Source organism: Trichechus manatus, unplaced genomic scaffold (genome assembly GCF_000243295.1).
Source record: "Trichechus manatus latirostris isolate Lorelei unplaced genomic scaffold, TriManLat1.0 scaffold00264, whole genome shotgun sequence".
Lineage (NCBI taxonomy): Eukaryota > Metazoa > Chordata > Mammalia > Sirenia > Trichechidae > Trichechus > Trichechus manatus.
In genome coordinates this window covers 907,156-923,872 of record NW_004444200.1, presented here as the reverse complement: position 1 = coordinate 923,872, position 16,717 = coordinate 907,156, and the positions used below count along the sequence as shown (strand labels likewise).

Here is a 16,717-nt window from a genome sequence, read left to right as displayed (position 1 = left end):
TCTTTTACATCCCTGGTTAGATTTATTCCTAGGTATTTTATTTTTTTAGGGGCTATTATAAATGGTATTGTTTTCCTGATTTCCTTTTCATCATTCTCCTTATTGCTGTATAGGAATCCAATTGATTTTTGTATGTTTATCTTGTATCCTGCTACTCTGCTGAATCTTTCTATTAGTTCCAGTAGGTTTCTCTTGGAGTCTTTAGGGTTTTCTATGTATAGTATCATATCATCCGCAAACAGGAACAGTTTAACTTCTTCATTACCGATTTGGATGCCCTTTCTTTCTTTTTCTTCCCTGATTGCTCTAGCTAGAACTTCCAGCACAATTTTAAATAGGAGTGGTGATAAAGGGCATCCTTGTATTGTTCCTGTTCTCAAGGGGAATGTTTTCAGCCTCTCTACATTAAGAATGACGTTGGTTGTTGGTTTTGCATAAATGCCATTTATTATGTTGAGAAATTTTCTTTTGCCATTTTTTAATTGGGTTCTTGGTCCTTTTGTTGTTGAATTGTAGGAGTTCTTTAAATATTCTGGATATTAAACCCTTGTCATATATATGGTTCCCAAATATTTTTGCCATTCGTTAGGTTGTCTCTTCACTTTGTTGATAAAGTCCTTTGATGCACAAAAGTTTTTAATTTTGATAAAACCTAATCTATTTTTTTCTTTTGTTGCTCATGCTTTTGGTGTCATATCTATGATCTGTTGCCAGAAACAAGGTCTTGAAGTTTTACCCCTATGTTTTCTTACAAGAGTTGTATGGTTTTAGTCCTTATATTTAGATTGTTGATCCATTTTGAGTTTTTTTCTATGGTATAAGATAGGGTTCCAAGTTCATTTGTTTACTTTTAGAAATCCAGTTATCGCAGCACAATTTGTTGAAGAGACTATTTGTTGTCCACTGAATTGACATGGATACCCTTTCAAAAATCAATTGGTCATAGACGTATGAGTTTATTTCTGGACTTTCAATTCTGTTCCATTGGTCTGTATGTCTATCCTTATATGGATACCACACTGTTTTGTATTTATTATAGTATGTTTGGAAATTTGGAAGTGTGAGTTTACCTAGTTTGTTCTTCTTTTTCAAGGGGAGGTAAATTTTGAGACCTTCCATGTCTCCTGATGCTACCCTCTACTTGATTGACAATTTGAATAAAGAATGTACTTTAAATTCTATCCCACATCCATTTACTTGTTTGCTTATTTATTTGTTTAAAACACCATCTCTATTCAGAGACTTGAACAAGGTAAGAATCTAGTGGCATTGGTACAGTTGAGACTGTCCTTGTAAACACAGGGATTCCAGTGGAAGTGGGGAGAGGTTCCCCTACCTTCTGGCCTTAGACCCGTAGTAACACATGGCTTCTCAGTTATTGTAGATATTCAGTACAAGAGGGCCTAAGTTGTTTGAAGTTTTGTCTTGAGTACCAGTGCTGTTCTGCCTGCTTTCACAAGTGCCAAGGAGAAAGAAGAATGCCTGTACTTTCCCCCCACATTGAATCTATATGTATACATTAATCTTTAAATTTGATAATGATGGCAACAAGACCAGTAGCACTGTACATGGGTGTGCTGAGAAAGGCTAATATCAAGTATATGTTTTAAGTATTTTCAAAAGGATCAGTGTGTGATAGGTCTTTATTCAAATTTCCATGTGTCTGAACCTTCAGAAGTGTCTTTGGTGTCCTTTAAATTATAAAGACTAGATTGACATAGAGATCTGTCTGGGTTTTTTTTTTTTTTTTCAAAATATCGCCAAAAACAACATTTTTCAAAATATTGCCTCTGTTCCTTTCTATCCTTCTGGATCTCCAATTATACATTGTTGTACTTTTTCATTATATCCATATGAATCTCTTGGTTTTTTTTTTTTTTTTTTGGCAATATCTCCAAAAATAACATTTTTAAAAATTTCACATTTGGATATTGTTGTATGAATGAGTCTTCAGTTTGATTACTGAAATTTTTGCCATGTTTGATCATCTGTGTTGATTAACAGTAGACATTTAAGTGCTTACTTTGTGCTAGTTGCTTTGCAAAGTATTTAAATAAGTGTGTCTTAAAAAAAGTCATATGAGATTATATTCTATTGTTATACTCATTTTTACAAATGAAGTAATGAGGCTTAGAGAGAGACAGTAATTTGTTAGGGTACTGAATCTTAAGAGATATTAACTTGCTTAGGGTCTTGTAGCATTTAAGTGACTAAACAAGGGTTCTAACCCAGTCAGTCTAACTCAAAGCCTAATTCTTAACTTTTAAGCCATTCCACCTGGTGGTGTAGTGGTTAAGAGCTACAGCTGCTAACCAAAAAGTTGGCAGTTTGAATCCACCAGGCACTCCTTGGAAACTGTATGAGGCTGTTCTACTCTGTCCTGTAGAGTTGCTGTGAGTCGGAATCGACTCCACGGTAGTGGGTTTACTTGCCATTTGATAGCTGTTTTTTTTTAATCCTGATTTTGACTGATCTTTAGGTAGTTTAATTTAGATAGTTTAAGACTAATTGTTTTCATTCTACTGAGTCTGAGCAGCCATGCAGCATGGATAATTTTTTTTTTTACGTTCACATTTTAGAAATATTTCTACATTTTTAAAATATTAATTTTCTATTTTAACATAAAAGTATTTAATCTAGTTGACCATAGATCAGTCTAAATTTTAGTAGATAATTCTTGGTTTCTTTCCCAAGTTTGTGGTTTCTAACTTCATAATTTTTGAAGGATTGCCTGGGCACCGGGAAGTTGAAGTTAAATATGTTGACTTTGGTAATACTGCAAAAACAACACTGAAAGAAATGCGTAAAATAAAGGATGAGTTTCTGAATCCCCAAGAGAAGGTAATCCACTTAGTATGAATTCTAGAGTTAGAATATTCACACAAATATAAAAGTAATTTTAAAGTCATTTTTACCATAGAAATATTCTGTTAACCACCATTTTTGTCTGTAAATAGTTTCTGATACAGGGATTGTAGGTAAGTATTGCTACAGTTACTATTTAAGAAATAATATTGTATATCTTGGAAAGTAAGCATAAATTATAAACATTTTTAAATATGTGTATTTGTGTGTAAGTACTTACTGATATGCAACTTTTAATGTATCAAATCATTTTGAGATGACTATATAATGTTAAGAGTTTCATGTTATCATGTATATTGAGTGAAAAAGCTAATCAGAGAAGTACTTTTACTGTGATCCCACCTATGTTTATATATATGTATGTGTGCAAAAGAAAGAGAAGTCTAGAAGAACATGTAAAAAAAATTAACCTTGCTTATATTGGGGGAGTAGGATTCCAAGAGAAAGATAAGGGGACTTATTTTCTAGTTTATATGCTTCTATATTATTTGAATTGTTATTAAACATTATTTTTCATTTTGAAAAATGGGTAAGTGTTACAGAAAAAAATTTGAAAATACAGATGAGTAAAAGAATCATTCAGAACTATTGTTCAATATTTTTGGTATATATACTTCTATGAGTATATTTCTGCATCTTCTATATTTTTAACAATTATAGATTCAGACTATATATAGTCTTATAAGATGCTTTTCTCATTTAACAGTGTATCATATATGTTTGTAATTATTTTACTGGATGCATGTTATTCCATCGTATGAATTATAATTCATTCAACCAAATACTCTGCTGTTTCCAATGATTTATGTCTCTAAACACTGATGGATGCTTTTGTACATTCATTTGGTTATTTTATAAATATGTACTACATTCAAACACAAATTTCAGTTCTATACAGATTTATATAAAATTTTATTTCAATCCTAAAATAGCTATAAATTAAGTTTACTTTATTAATGTTGGAATTTTGTTTGACACAGGCAATTAAATGTAAGCTGGCCTATATTGAACCATGTAAAAAGACAAACCAATGGTCCAGAGACGCTAAAGAAAAATTTGAAGAAAAGACTCAAGATAAATTTATGACATGTTCAGTCATTAGTAAGCTATTTCCATTTTTGTTTGTTATGTGACGACACATACTTTTAAATATAAGAATAATGTTATGATACAGCATTTGTTGTATCTTAGAGTAAATTTAATGTGCCATCAATAGCAGTAGTGAAAGATAGTATTTGTTGAGAATCAGGTCCAGCAAAATCATGTCTTCTGCAGGCTGTAGCATTTAACGTCAACACATGAGGCAGAAATTATCATTACAGATCAAGTCACGATGGATATGGACTCTTAAAAGTTTAGAAGCCAGGAATTGGCTTCTTTCATTTCTGTTTACAATTTTGCTGGGGCTCTGTCTCTGACCTTGGTGCCATGGATGCTAAAGTTTAATTTGCAGGAAGGTTAGCGGAGATACGGGATATGACTGGTAAATAGCTTTAATTTGTTGTTGTTTTTGTTTCATTTTACTTAAGCGAATTCAACTGTAGGCTCTTAGCATATTTGGGGGAAAATTATGCATTTTTTTAACAGTTCTGGAAATCAGAAGTTTAATGGCAAAACCTCATTTGAATTGACATGAAACTATGTATAGTCTTTATCTTTTTTAAAATGAATATTCATATATTCCACTTCAGAACAGTAATATTTGTGGAGTCTTGCTACAGACTCCGCTGGCAGTATTACAAAGTATGTGGTATATGTATTGTGTAGTTTTTCTCAATCTGAAGAATTCTAAATCCTAAACACATCTGGCCTCAAGGATTTTGGATAGGGAGATTGGGACGCTGTTTTTTACCTGATGTTTAACCAAGTTGTTCCAAAGCTATAACAAACACTGGCTGTGTTGGGCTTAATGAGTACTAGTGTAAGGTACACAAAGCCATGTTTATTTAGGATTGATTTATGGGATGCTCCAGGGCAATTTTTACTGTATTCTTTTTTCACTTTTATCACACTGCTGTTAAGTGAACTCAACCATCATGAGGTTATTAGCCTGTTTTACAGTGAGGGAACTGAACCTTAGAGATTAACTGCTAGAAGTCACGTAAGTTGGAATTGATCATTTATTCACTTTGTTGATACAAGAAATTGTTCTGAAGAAATGATTCTGTTGAAAAGGAATATGATTAAAGAACTTACATCTCTAGTCTATAGAATTTTTATATCTGGCTTCTCTGAAATGAACAAGAAATCAAGGGTTTCTTAGTCCTTGAGCAGCCTCTAAACTGATTTTGAGCAGAGTGTAACCTAGATAATTCTGCTTCCCAACTTCCCATTTTATTTTGTTGGTTTTTTTTTTCTTTTTCTTTTTCTTTTTTTTTTTAGCTCCGTCAAGACATGACTCCCTGGTCTTCTTTTTTTGACTCCCCCTTTTTCTTTCTCACTTAATTATTTGTTATTCCAATAACATCTAAGTCTTAGTTATACCATAGTTATTAACCTTAGGTAAATTGATTCAATGGGTGTCAGAACGCCCTGCCTGATCAAAAATATCTTTTCCCATTAACACATACAATGATGAGATTGAGAGTTTAAGAAACTTAAACTAACAGATGAGAATGGGAGCTTCCCATTAATATAGACTGTTACCTTATGAAGCAGGGGACATTTAAATTTTCATTATAAGAAAGCAGAGAAGATGGTTAAGGTACAGAACACAAGGAAAGGTGACCCTATTGGAATAATTTTTGGATAGGAGGTATGAACTAACTAAAGGGAATTCAAGAGATGGAAAGTAGAGAGATCAACGTTACTGAGGCTCAGCCTTTTGTTTCTTCAGATAATTTATCTAGTTCATTGAAAAGTAGCCATATTTGAAAAAAGCTTTCTAATATGTATTCTTATGACTAGCTAATATATGGTGTTACTGCTGATAATGGTTATCTTTTATTTAGAATCACCCCATTCTGACTGGCAGCTATCATCACCTTATTGTATAGAAGGTGTAGGCATTTATTCACATCTGAGCAGATCCTCTGTACTATGTACAATAAATAAGTAAATAAGCATATGAAATGTAAACTCTACCATCAGTTAACTCCCAATCTAGTTTAGGAAATCTGATAAACAACCAATTTTTCTTTCTAAAAGAAAGTAAAAGTTAAGTATCATTTGTCCTAAAAAATTAAAGGGTTAAAGAAAAGTGTGGTTAATTGACGATTCTATATTGAGTTTTTGTTGTTTTGAACTTTGTGTCATTCTGATAAAAGCTGTAAACTTTCTCAGATAATCACTGGGCTGAGTTAACTTTCATTCACTTATTTTGTCCTCCTTGAACTTGGTTCAGTTTCTTGAAACAGTTTTAAAAAACATGGCAGAATGTTTCTTCAATGAGCATATGTTAATTTATATTTTTTTTAATCTAAAAGCTTTTAAAACTGCTTTTAGTTCATTATTGAACAAACCACACACAGCAACCTAAAATGAATTTTCTATTAATTTGTATAAGCTACAGACAACATTGGCAATTCTTTATGTCTGCAAAATGCTACTTTTATTCCTGGAGAGAGAATATAACCTATCCAGCAGGAAACTTCATTTATGCAACATGAAAGAAATTGTTTCCTTTTTTTTTTTTTTTAGATTGCCTCATTTAGTGTTTTTTGCAACATATTTCTTTTCCCAAACTAGTCTTAATGGTTTTACAGAAATTCTGGAAGATAATGTACTCTTAGTTGAGCTTTTTGATTATCTTGGTGCTCCTGGAATGACTGCTACTAGTATTAATGACCAGCTGGTCAAAGAGGGCCTAGCATCTTATGAAGAAGGGTAAGTAGACTTGTATTTTCACTGTTCATAAGTAAAATTTTACTGCTGTCTACCTTAAATATTTGCCACTTTTTATATTTCTTGTTTGGTTGAGTTCTTTCTTTCTTTTTTTTTTTTTTTGAGTTTTTAAAAATTCTACCAAATGACTAGCTTACTTATTGAACTTAATGGGACAGTGCAGTGGTCCAAAGAAACAACAGAAAAATTCTTAAACCATCCTGGCTCAGGACACTTTCCTAGACCCTCTTTGTGCTATGTAATCATCCAAGGTATTCTAATCTATGCCATGGCTTTAGTTACGTTATTTTGTATATACATATATGAGTACATATATGTATACACACATAAAACATCCTGTGTATTTAATCCCTACTTTATGTATATATATAATTCCCAATATATATATGTACATATATATGTATTAAAAAAACCCAAACTTATTGCCGTCAATTCCGACTCATAGCGACCCTATAGGACAGAGTAGAACTGTCCCATAGGGTTTCCAAGGAGCAGCTGGTGGATTTGAACTGCCAACCTTTTGGTTAGCAGCCTATCTCTTAACCACTGCGCCACCAGGGCTTCATATTATGTATATATAATCTATAACTTATATGTGTGTGTGTTTATATATATAATCACATACACATATTCCCAAATTTATATTGTCAGTCCATACCTCTTTTCCAAAGGAGCCCTGGTAGCGCAATGGTTAAGCTCTTGGCTGCTAACTGAAAAGGTTGGCGGTTTGAACCCACCTAGTGGCTCCACAGGAGAGAAGACCTGGCTATCAGCTCTCGTAAAGATTACAACCTAGAAAGCCTTGTGGGGAAGTTCTGCTCTATCACATGGGGTCACTGTGAGTTAAAATTGACTTGACAGCACCTAACACCAACAACACACCTCTTTTTCTAAGCTGTAATATGGTTACTTGAATATACTTCGTTGTTATGAACTCATGACCTTTCCCTTATGACCTGTTTGCCTGCTCATGTTTCCTGTCTCAGTAAATGATATCAGTAATCCCCCCTGATGCTCATGCTAGAAAACCTGGAAGTCCTCTGAAATGCCTTCTTCATTATCTCTTATCCCTCTCATTTGGTCAGTCACTAAATTCTAGTGATTCTGCCTGCCTAAATATTTTTTTAAATTAGACATTTTTTTTCTGTCTTCTTTGTCCTGACATAGTTCAGCCGGCCAGACATTTTGCTTGTGGAATAAGAAATTCGTTGGAACTTTTCCTCCTGCTTTGAAATTGGCTTGTTGTTATTGTTGTGTGCCATTCAGTCAATTCTGACTCATACTGACCCTACAGGACAGAGTAGAACTGCCCCATAGGGTTTCCAAGGCTGTTATCTTTATGGAAGCACACTGCTGGTAGGTTCGAACCCTAACCTTTCAGTTAGCAGCTGAGCACTTAACCGGTCCACCACCAGGGTTCCTTTGAAATTGGCTACTGGGACCCAAAGATATGGATAAAAACACACTGGGTACTCCACATTCTAAGTTGGGCCAGACATCCTGTCCAGAGTTTGAGGTGGTCAGACATCTGCTACCCTGATCATACTGCCCATTCCCTCCACCACCTCTGAGTTGGGGTGGGGATGTGGAGAGGGAATTGTTGGTGTCACAGTTGTAGTTGTCACCTTTGTACAGAGTGCAGTGACTCTTTTCTTCTGTAGGAAAGTGGGAAGGGTAAGTAATAGGCCGCTCTAAGAGAATTACTCAAATATTTAGGGTATTCGCAAGAAAGAAAATTGATATAACATTTCCCACTGGATATCTTCTTATGCCGTGCATTTGGGAATTTTGCTTGTTTCTGGATTAGGAAAAATAAATGGGAAAGATACTTGGAGTCATTAGTGTAATGGGGGAATAGGGTGGCTTTTACTTCCATCCCAAAGGGACTCTGGAACCAAGAGAATGGCTCCTAGAAATTGAGGATGCTTCTAAGAAAAGGAGACTGGCATCTTATTTCTAGGTTGAATGTCTGCTTGGACATCCCCCTGTTGTACCTATTGGGAAGAGAAATGGCAAGATAGAGAGTGTAGTGATACAGTAGCCTGCATTCCCATTTGGAAAAATGTGAGTTTTCCTGGGTTTAAGTGGATACTTTTAAAGATATCTAGGCTTGAACCACCCAGGGTAGATCAGTGGTTGAGGCAAACAAAGAAGCAAGAGGACAGAGTAGGGGTGAGGAGGACTGGCAAGGTTAGAAATCAAGATAAAGTGATTCTTCCAATCAATAGGGTCTAGTACAGTGGAGTGGCCCCTAAGGAGTCCTCTAACAAACTCCCCACATATAGCCCTTGGGAAAGCCAATATTTGGGTAACAGCTACACTTGATACCTTAAGTGTAAGATGAAGAATCAGTGATACCCAGCAGAGGATTGCAACTACGTGCTCAGTATGTGATCATGCTGCTGCTTCCTGCCCTCATACTGGAGGAGCTGGAACCAGAAGAGAGAGGGCCTATCTTTTTTCTACTGTAGATCCTCAGTGAGGGAGGGAAAGAGATAAGATTAAACATTTAAAGTATATTGGACTAAGTTTTCTTTTTATTAAACTCAGGTTTAGTGAGGTATGATTTATAGACAGTTAAAATTCATCCTTTTTAGTTACACAGCTATATGAGTTTTGATGTACACACAGAGTCATATAACTGTCATCACAGTCAAGATACAGAATATTTCTATCACCTCAAGACGTTCCCCTTGTGCCCTTTGTAGTCAATCACTTTTCTCCACACCCAGCCCCTGGAAACCACTGCTTTAATATCTATTCCTATAGTTTTGAGTTTTCCACAGTGTCGTATAAATAGAATCATGCAGTATGTTGCCTTTTGTGTCTGGCTTCTTTCATTTAGCATAATGCTTTTGAGATTCATCCATGCATGTATCAGTAGTTTGTTTTATTTTATTTTGACTAGTGTTCCATTGTGTGAAGATACTGTAGTTTTATATTTTCATCAGTTAATGGACATTTGGATTATTTCCAGTTTTGAGTGATTTCCTGAATAAAGCTGACTTGCACACAGGTCTTTGTGTAGACATATATATGTATTCTTTTCTATTCCATAAATACCTAGGAGTGGAAATGTTGGGTCATAAGGTTTAACTTTATAAGAAACTACCAAATGATTTCCAATTTGGCCCTACCATTTTGCATTCCCACCGGCAATGTATCAGAATTTTATTGCTCTACATCCTTGCGAGCACTTGATTTTTATCATTTTGTGTTTATTTTAGCCATTCTTATAGGAATATAGTGGTATTTCATAGTGATTTTAGTTTGCATTCTTTAATGACTAATGATGTTGAACATCTTTTCATGTGCTTATTTGCCATCTGTATCTCTTATTTGGTGAATTATCTTTTCAAATGTTTGCCCCTTTTTTATTGTATTGCTTATTTTCTTATTGAGTTGTGAGACGTCTTTATATATTTTAGATACTTATCCTTCATTAAGTATATACATCGCAAATATTTTCTTCCTGTCTGTGGCTTGTCTTTTCATTTTCTTAGTAATATCTTTCAAAGAGGAGACTTTTTTACTTTTGATGAATTTCAGTTCACCAATTATTTTTCTTTTATGATTCGAGCTTTTTGTATCGTAACTAAGAAATCTTTGCCTAACAAAAGTCATAAAGATTTTCTCCTGTATTTTCATCTACAGGTTTTATAGTTTTAGGTTTTACATTTAGGTCTGTCACACATTTTGAGTTAATTTTGATATATTGTAAAAGGTATGGGTCCAGGTTCTTTTTTAAAAAAATATGCATGTCCAATTGTTCCAGTACCATTTTGAAAAGGTTAGACTTTCTCCTTGGAATTACTTTGGCTCCTTTGTCAAAAATCAGTGGGACATAAATATGTGGGCTTGTAAGTCTTGAAATCAGGTAAAGTGATCATCCAACTTTGTTCTTTTTCAAAATTATTTTGGCTGTTTTAAGTCTTTTTGTTTTTCTGTATAAATATTAGAATCAACTTGTCAGTTTCTACAAAAAAGCCTCCTGATTTTTATTGACATTGCATTTAAAAAAGAGAACCTGGACGCATACCTTTTACAAGACCATTTTGTGGAGAATTGACATCATAATACTGAATTTTCCAGACACATGAACACAGTATATCTCTTCATTTCTTTGTCTTCTTTGATTTCTCTTATTAATGTTTTGTAGTTTCCAGACTATACACCTTGAAAATATTTTATTATATAAATCTCCAAGAATTTCATGTTTTTATGCTCCTGTAAATGGTACATTTGTAAAAATTTTAATTTCCAGTTGTTCATTGATAGTCTAAAGAGATGAGATAGGATTGATTTTGACTTTATGTCCTGTGACCTTACTAAACTCATTGTTAGTTTTAGCTTTTTTGGTAGATTTTCTTTGGTATCAATGTAGGCAATCATGTCATCTGTAAATAAAGACAGTTTAATTCTGCCTTTCTAATCTTTTATTTCTTTTTCTTGCCTATTGCACTGGCTAGGACCTCTAGTATGATGTTGAATAGGAGTGGTGAGAGCAGGCATCCTTGCCTTGTTCCCAATCTTAGGGGAAAAACATTCAGTCTTTGACCATTAAATATGATGTTAACTGTAGGTTTTTTGTATGTGTACTTTAGCAAATCGAGGACCTTCCCTCCTATTTCTAGTTTGTTGAATGTTTTTATCCTGAGTGGGTGTTGGATTTTGTCAGGTGCTTTTTCCGCATGATGATCTTATTTTTAAAATTGTTGTATTGTGGTAAATACATATATATATATATATGTAAAGCAAAACATTTGCCAATTCAACATTTTTGTGTGTATTTTTCAGTGACATTAGTTATGTTCATCGTGTTGTGCACCTGTCACCATCATCCACTTCCAAATTATTTCACCAATATTGCAGTGATCATCATTTGATGTTTCACTTTTAGTCTTTAGATTCGATTTGCTTATATTTAGTCTTTGGATTTAATTTGCTTATATTTTGTTGATGGTTTATATGTCCTTGTTAACAAGGGATATTAGTCTGTTGTTTCATTACTTGTAATGTTTTTATTTGGTTTTGGTATCAGGATTATGCTGGTCTCATTAAATGAGTTGGGAAATGTTTTTTTCTTCTATTTCCCACAAGATTGTATAGAACAGGTATTTATTTCTTTCTTAAATGTGTGATAGAATCCAACAGTGAAGCCATCTGAGCCTAGAGTTTTCTTTGTTGGAAGATTTTTTTCAACTAAAATTTAATTTCTTTAATAGATATAGTGCTATTCAGGTAATATATTTCTTCTTAAGTAAGCTGCAGTAGTGTCTTTCTGTGAATTTATCCATTTCACCTAGGTTACAAAATTTATTAGCATGTAGTTGTTTATAATATGCCCTTGCTATGTCTCTGTGTTCTGTAATGATTTCTTTCATTCCTGATATTGGTAATTTGTGTCTTTTATTTTTCTTGATGTGTTGGGCTAGGGGTTTATCAATTTTCTTAATCTTTTCAAGGAATCACCATTTAATTTCATTTATTTTTTTCTCTATCATTTTTCTATTTTCCATTTCATTGATTCTGCTCTTTATTTTCCTACTATTTGTGATGGGGTTAATTTGCTCTTTTTTCTAGTTTCGTAGGGTAGAAGATTAGATTATTAATTACAAACTTTTCTTGTTTACTAGTATAAGCATTTAATGCTCTAATGTTCTTCCTAGAACTACTTTAGCTACATTTCACATGTTTCAGTATGCTGCGTTTTCATTTTTATTCAATTGAAAATATTCTCTAATTTCCCTTAGGACTTCTTCTGTAACCCATAGTTTAATTAGAAGTGAGTTGTTTAACTCCAAATATTTGTGAATTTTTCTAGATATATTTCTGTTATTAATTTCTAGTTTAATTCTTTTGGGCTCAGTGAACATATTTTGTATTATTTCAATTCTCCTATGGTCTGTCTTGGTGAATATTCCATGTCCACATGAAGAGAATATATTCAGTTTGTCAATTAGGTCAAGTTGATTGAGGCCTTCTATATCATTTATTTATTCTTGTCTGTATATTTTTATTGATTACTGAGAGAGGGATGTTGTACTCTCCACCTGTAATTGTGGATTTATTTATCCTTTGAATTCTATCACTTTTTCCTTCATATATTTTAAAACTGTTGTTAGGTGCATACACATTTAGAATTAATATGTCTACTTGGTAAATTGACCTTTTTATAATTAATGTCTTTTTTTTATATCCTTGGTTCTAAAGTCTAGTTTGTGTGTTAATTAATATAGCCACTCCAGCTTTCTTTTGATTAGTGTTTGCGTGATATATTTTTTCCATTCGTTTACTTTTAACCTGTCTATGTCTTTATATTTAAAGTGGGTTTCTAATAGACAGCATATAATTGGGTCTTGGTTTTTTTATCCAATCTGACGACCTCTGTCTTGTAATTGCGATGTTTCAACCACCCACATCTGATGTATCATTGATGTAATTAGATTTAATCTACAATCTTACTGGTTATTTTCAGTTAGTCCCATCTGTTCTTTGTTTAATTTTTTTCTCTTTTTCTTTCCTTTTGTTTATTAATTGAGTACTTTTTATAATTCCATTTTATCTCCACCATTGGCTTTTTGATTAAAGGTCTTTGTTTTATTTTTATTTTTTTAGCGATTTCTCCACCATTTACAATAGACTGTGATAAATTAAAAATGTGTATCTTCAGATAACAGTATACCTGATACAGTGTAAATACCTTACACTATACTCCTAATCTCTCTTTCCAATGCTTTGCGTTATTATCTTACATTTTATTTTTACATATGCTGTCACCCCCCGTATACATTGTTACTGGTTTTGCTTAAGACAGCCATTATATTTTTATCATTATTAAAAACGAGAAAGACATATTTGTTTGTATTTAGCTTCATTTTTTACCAATTTCAACACTCTTTATTTCTTTGTAGAGATCCAATTTCTGATACTGTATTCCATCTGCCTAAAGAACTTTCTTTACCATTTTTATAGTGCAAGACTTTTAAGAGTGTCTGTCTGAAAACTTATTTATTTTGCCTTAATTTTTAAAAGATCATTCTACTAGGTATAAAATTCTGGATTAATAATATTTTTCTTTTAGTACTTTAAAGATATTACTCCATTGCCTTCTGGCTTGCATAGTTTCTGACCAGAAGGTTACAGACATATTTCCTCTGTATGTAATGCTCTTTTCATCTTCAAGATTTTCTCCTTATGTTTGGTTTTCAGGAGTATTACTAAGTATGGGGATATATAGTTTTGTTAAAATTCTATTTCTGGTTCTCTAAGATTCTTGGATCTGATGTCTCTCATTAGTCTGGGTAAATTTTAAGCCATTATCTCTTCAGATATTTTATCTGCTCCATTCTTTCTGTCTTCAACATGTTCGACCATTTTATATTGTTCTGAAGCTCTTAAATGTGCCATTCTCTCCTCACCCCTACACTCTTTCTCTTCAGTTACCTTCAACTGGAAAAATTGCTGTTGACCTCTCTTCAAGTTCATAGACTCTTTCTTCTTATCTGTGAAGTGGCATGATGAGGTCATTGAAAAAATTCATCTCTGATATTGTGTTTTTACTTAAATCATTTCCATTTTACTCTTTATTATAATTTCCATCTATCTCCTGAAATTCCTCATCTGCTTATGCATGTTTCTATCCTATATTCTAGATCCTTTAAGATAAGTTTGGATTTCTGGATCATCTTTGAATATAATTCTATTCATTGCATTATATCTATTTTTTATTTTATTGTTGTACTTTAAATGAAAGTTTACAATTCAGCTTAGTCTCTCATGCAAAAATTTATACATACATTGTTATGTGATCCTAGTTTCTCTCCCTATAATGTGACAGCACACTCCTTTCCACCCCAGATTTCCTGTGTCCATTCAGCGAGCTCCTGACCCTCTCTGCCTTCTCATCTCACCTTCGGACAGGTTCTGCCCATTTAGTCTCATGTATCTACTTGAGCTAAGAAGCACACTCTTCATGAGTATCATTTTTTGTCCCATAGTCCAGTCTAATCAAGAGTTGGCCTCAGGAGTGGTTTTAGTTTTGAGCTAGCAGAGAGTCTGGGGGCCATGCTTTCTGGGGTTCCTCCAGTCTCAGACCATTAAGTCTGGTCTTGTTGCTAGAATTTGAGTTCTGTACCCCACTTTTCTCCTGCTCCATCAGAGACTGTCTGTTGTGTTCCCTCTCAGAGCGGTCATTGATGGTAGCTGGGCACCATCTAGTTCTTCTGGTCTCTGGCTGATGAAGTCTCTGGATTATGTGGCCCTTTCTGTTTCTTGGGCTAATACTTTCCTTGTGACTTTGGTGTTCTTCATTTTCCTTTACTCCAGGTGGGTTGGGATCAGTTGGTGCATCTCAGATGGCCACTAGCTAGCTTTTAAGACCCCAGATGCCACTCACCAAAGTAGGATGCAGAACATTTTCTTAACAGACTTTGTTATGCCAGTTAACTTAGATGTTCCCTGAAACTATGGTCCCCAGACCCCCACCCCTGCTACTCTGTCCCTTGAAGTGTTTGGTTGCATTCAGGAAACTTCCTAGCTTTGGTTTAGTCCAGTTGTGCTGACTTCCCCTGTAGTGTGTGCTGTCCTTCCGTTCACCTAAGATAATTCTTGTCTACTTTCTAGTTAGTGAATAACACTCTCCCTCCCCACCCTCATACCATCAAAGAATATTGTCTTCTGTGTTTAAACCTTTTTTTGAATTCTCATAATAGTGGTCTTATACAATATTTGCCCTTTTGTGACTGACTAAATTCACTCAGCATAATGCCTTCCAGATCTCTCCATGTTATAAGATGTTTCACGGATTCGTCATTGCTCTTTATCATTGCTTAGTATTCCATTGAGTATACCATAATTTGTTTATCCATTTGTCTGATGATGGGCAGCTAGGTTGTTGCCATATTTTTGCGATCATGAACAGTGCTGCAGTGAACATGGGTGTGCATGTATCTATTTGTGTGACAGCTCTTATTTCTCTAGGGTATATTCCAAGGAGCGAGATTGCTGGATTGTGTGGTACTTCTGTTTCTAGCTTTTTAAGGAAGTGCGAAATTGATTTCCAAAGTGATTGTACCATTTTACATTCCCACCAAAAGTGTATAAGTGTTCCAGCATTTATTATTTTGTGTTTTTTGGATTAATGCTAGCCTCGTTGGGCTGAGATGGTATCTCATTGTAGTTTTGATTTGCATTTCTTTGATGGCTAATGATCGTGAGCATCTCCTTGTGTCAGCTGCCTGAATGTCTTCTTTAGCGAAGTGCTTGTTCATATCCTTTGCCCATTTTCTCCCCCTTTTTTTATTGTGCTTTGGATGAAGGTTTACAGAACAAATAGTTTCTCATTAAACAGTCAGTACACATATTGTTTTATGACATTGGTTAACAACCCCACAACATATCAACACTCTCCCTTCTCAACCTTGGAGGACCTTTTATTTCTGGTGAAAATATACATAGCCAAAGTTACACCATTTCAAAAGTTTCTACATGTATAGTTCAGTGACATCAATTATATTCTTCCAGTTGTGCTGCTATTCACACTATCCTTTTCAAAATTATTCCATCACCATTATCTTTAACTCACTGTCCCCTAGACTTCCCGTCAAACCTTTGGGGTTACTGTTGTCAATTTGATCTTACATAGATAGTTTTTTTTTTTTTTTTGTACCTTAGATGAAGGTTTACAGAACGAATACTTCCTCATTAAGCAGTTAGTACACATATTACCCTATGACAATGGTTAACAAACCTACGACATGTCAACACTGTCCCTTCTCAACCTTGAGTTCCCTATCACCAGCTTTCTTGTCCCAACCTGCCTACTGGTCCTTGTCCCTGTACTGCTGTGCCTCATTAGTCCTGTTTTCATTTTTCAGTTGGGTTGTCTTTTTGTTTTTGAGGTTTTGCAGTGTCTTGTAGATTTTAGAGATTAGATGCTGATCAGATTTGTTGCAGCCAAAAATTTTTTCCCAGTCTGTAGGTTGTCTTTTGACTCTTTTGGTGAAGT

General features: G+C 34.1%; 1 protein-coding gene across 1 annotated transcript in view; it reads left to right on the top strand.

The window, feature by feature from the left end:
* Window positions 1–16,717, top strand: part of RNF17 (ring finger protein 17) — a 210,627-nt gene that overhangs the window by 68,935 nt on the left and 124,975 nt on the right. The window contains exons 17-19 of the mRNA XM_023724829.1: window positions 2,726–2,841; window positions 3,846–3,966; window positions 6,570–6,690. Of these exons, the coding sequence (XP_023580597.1) occupies window positions 2,726–2,841; window positions 3,846–3,966; window positions 6,570–6,690 (358 nt within the window). The remainder of the gene's footprint in view (window positions 1–2,725; window positions 2,842–3,845; window positions 3,967–6,569; window positions 6,691–16,717) is intronic.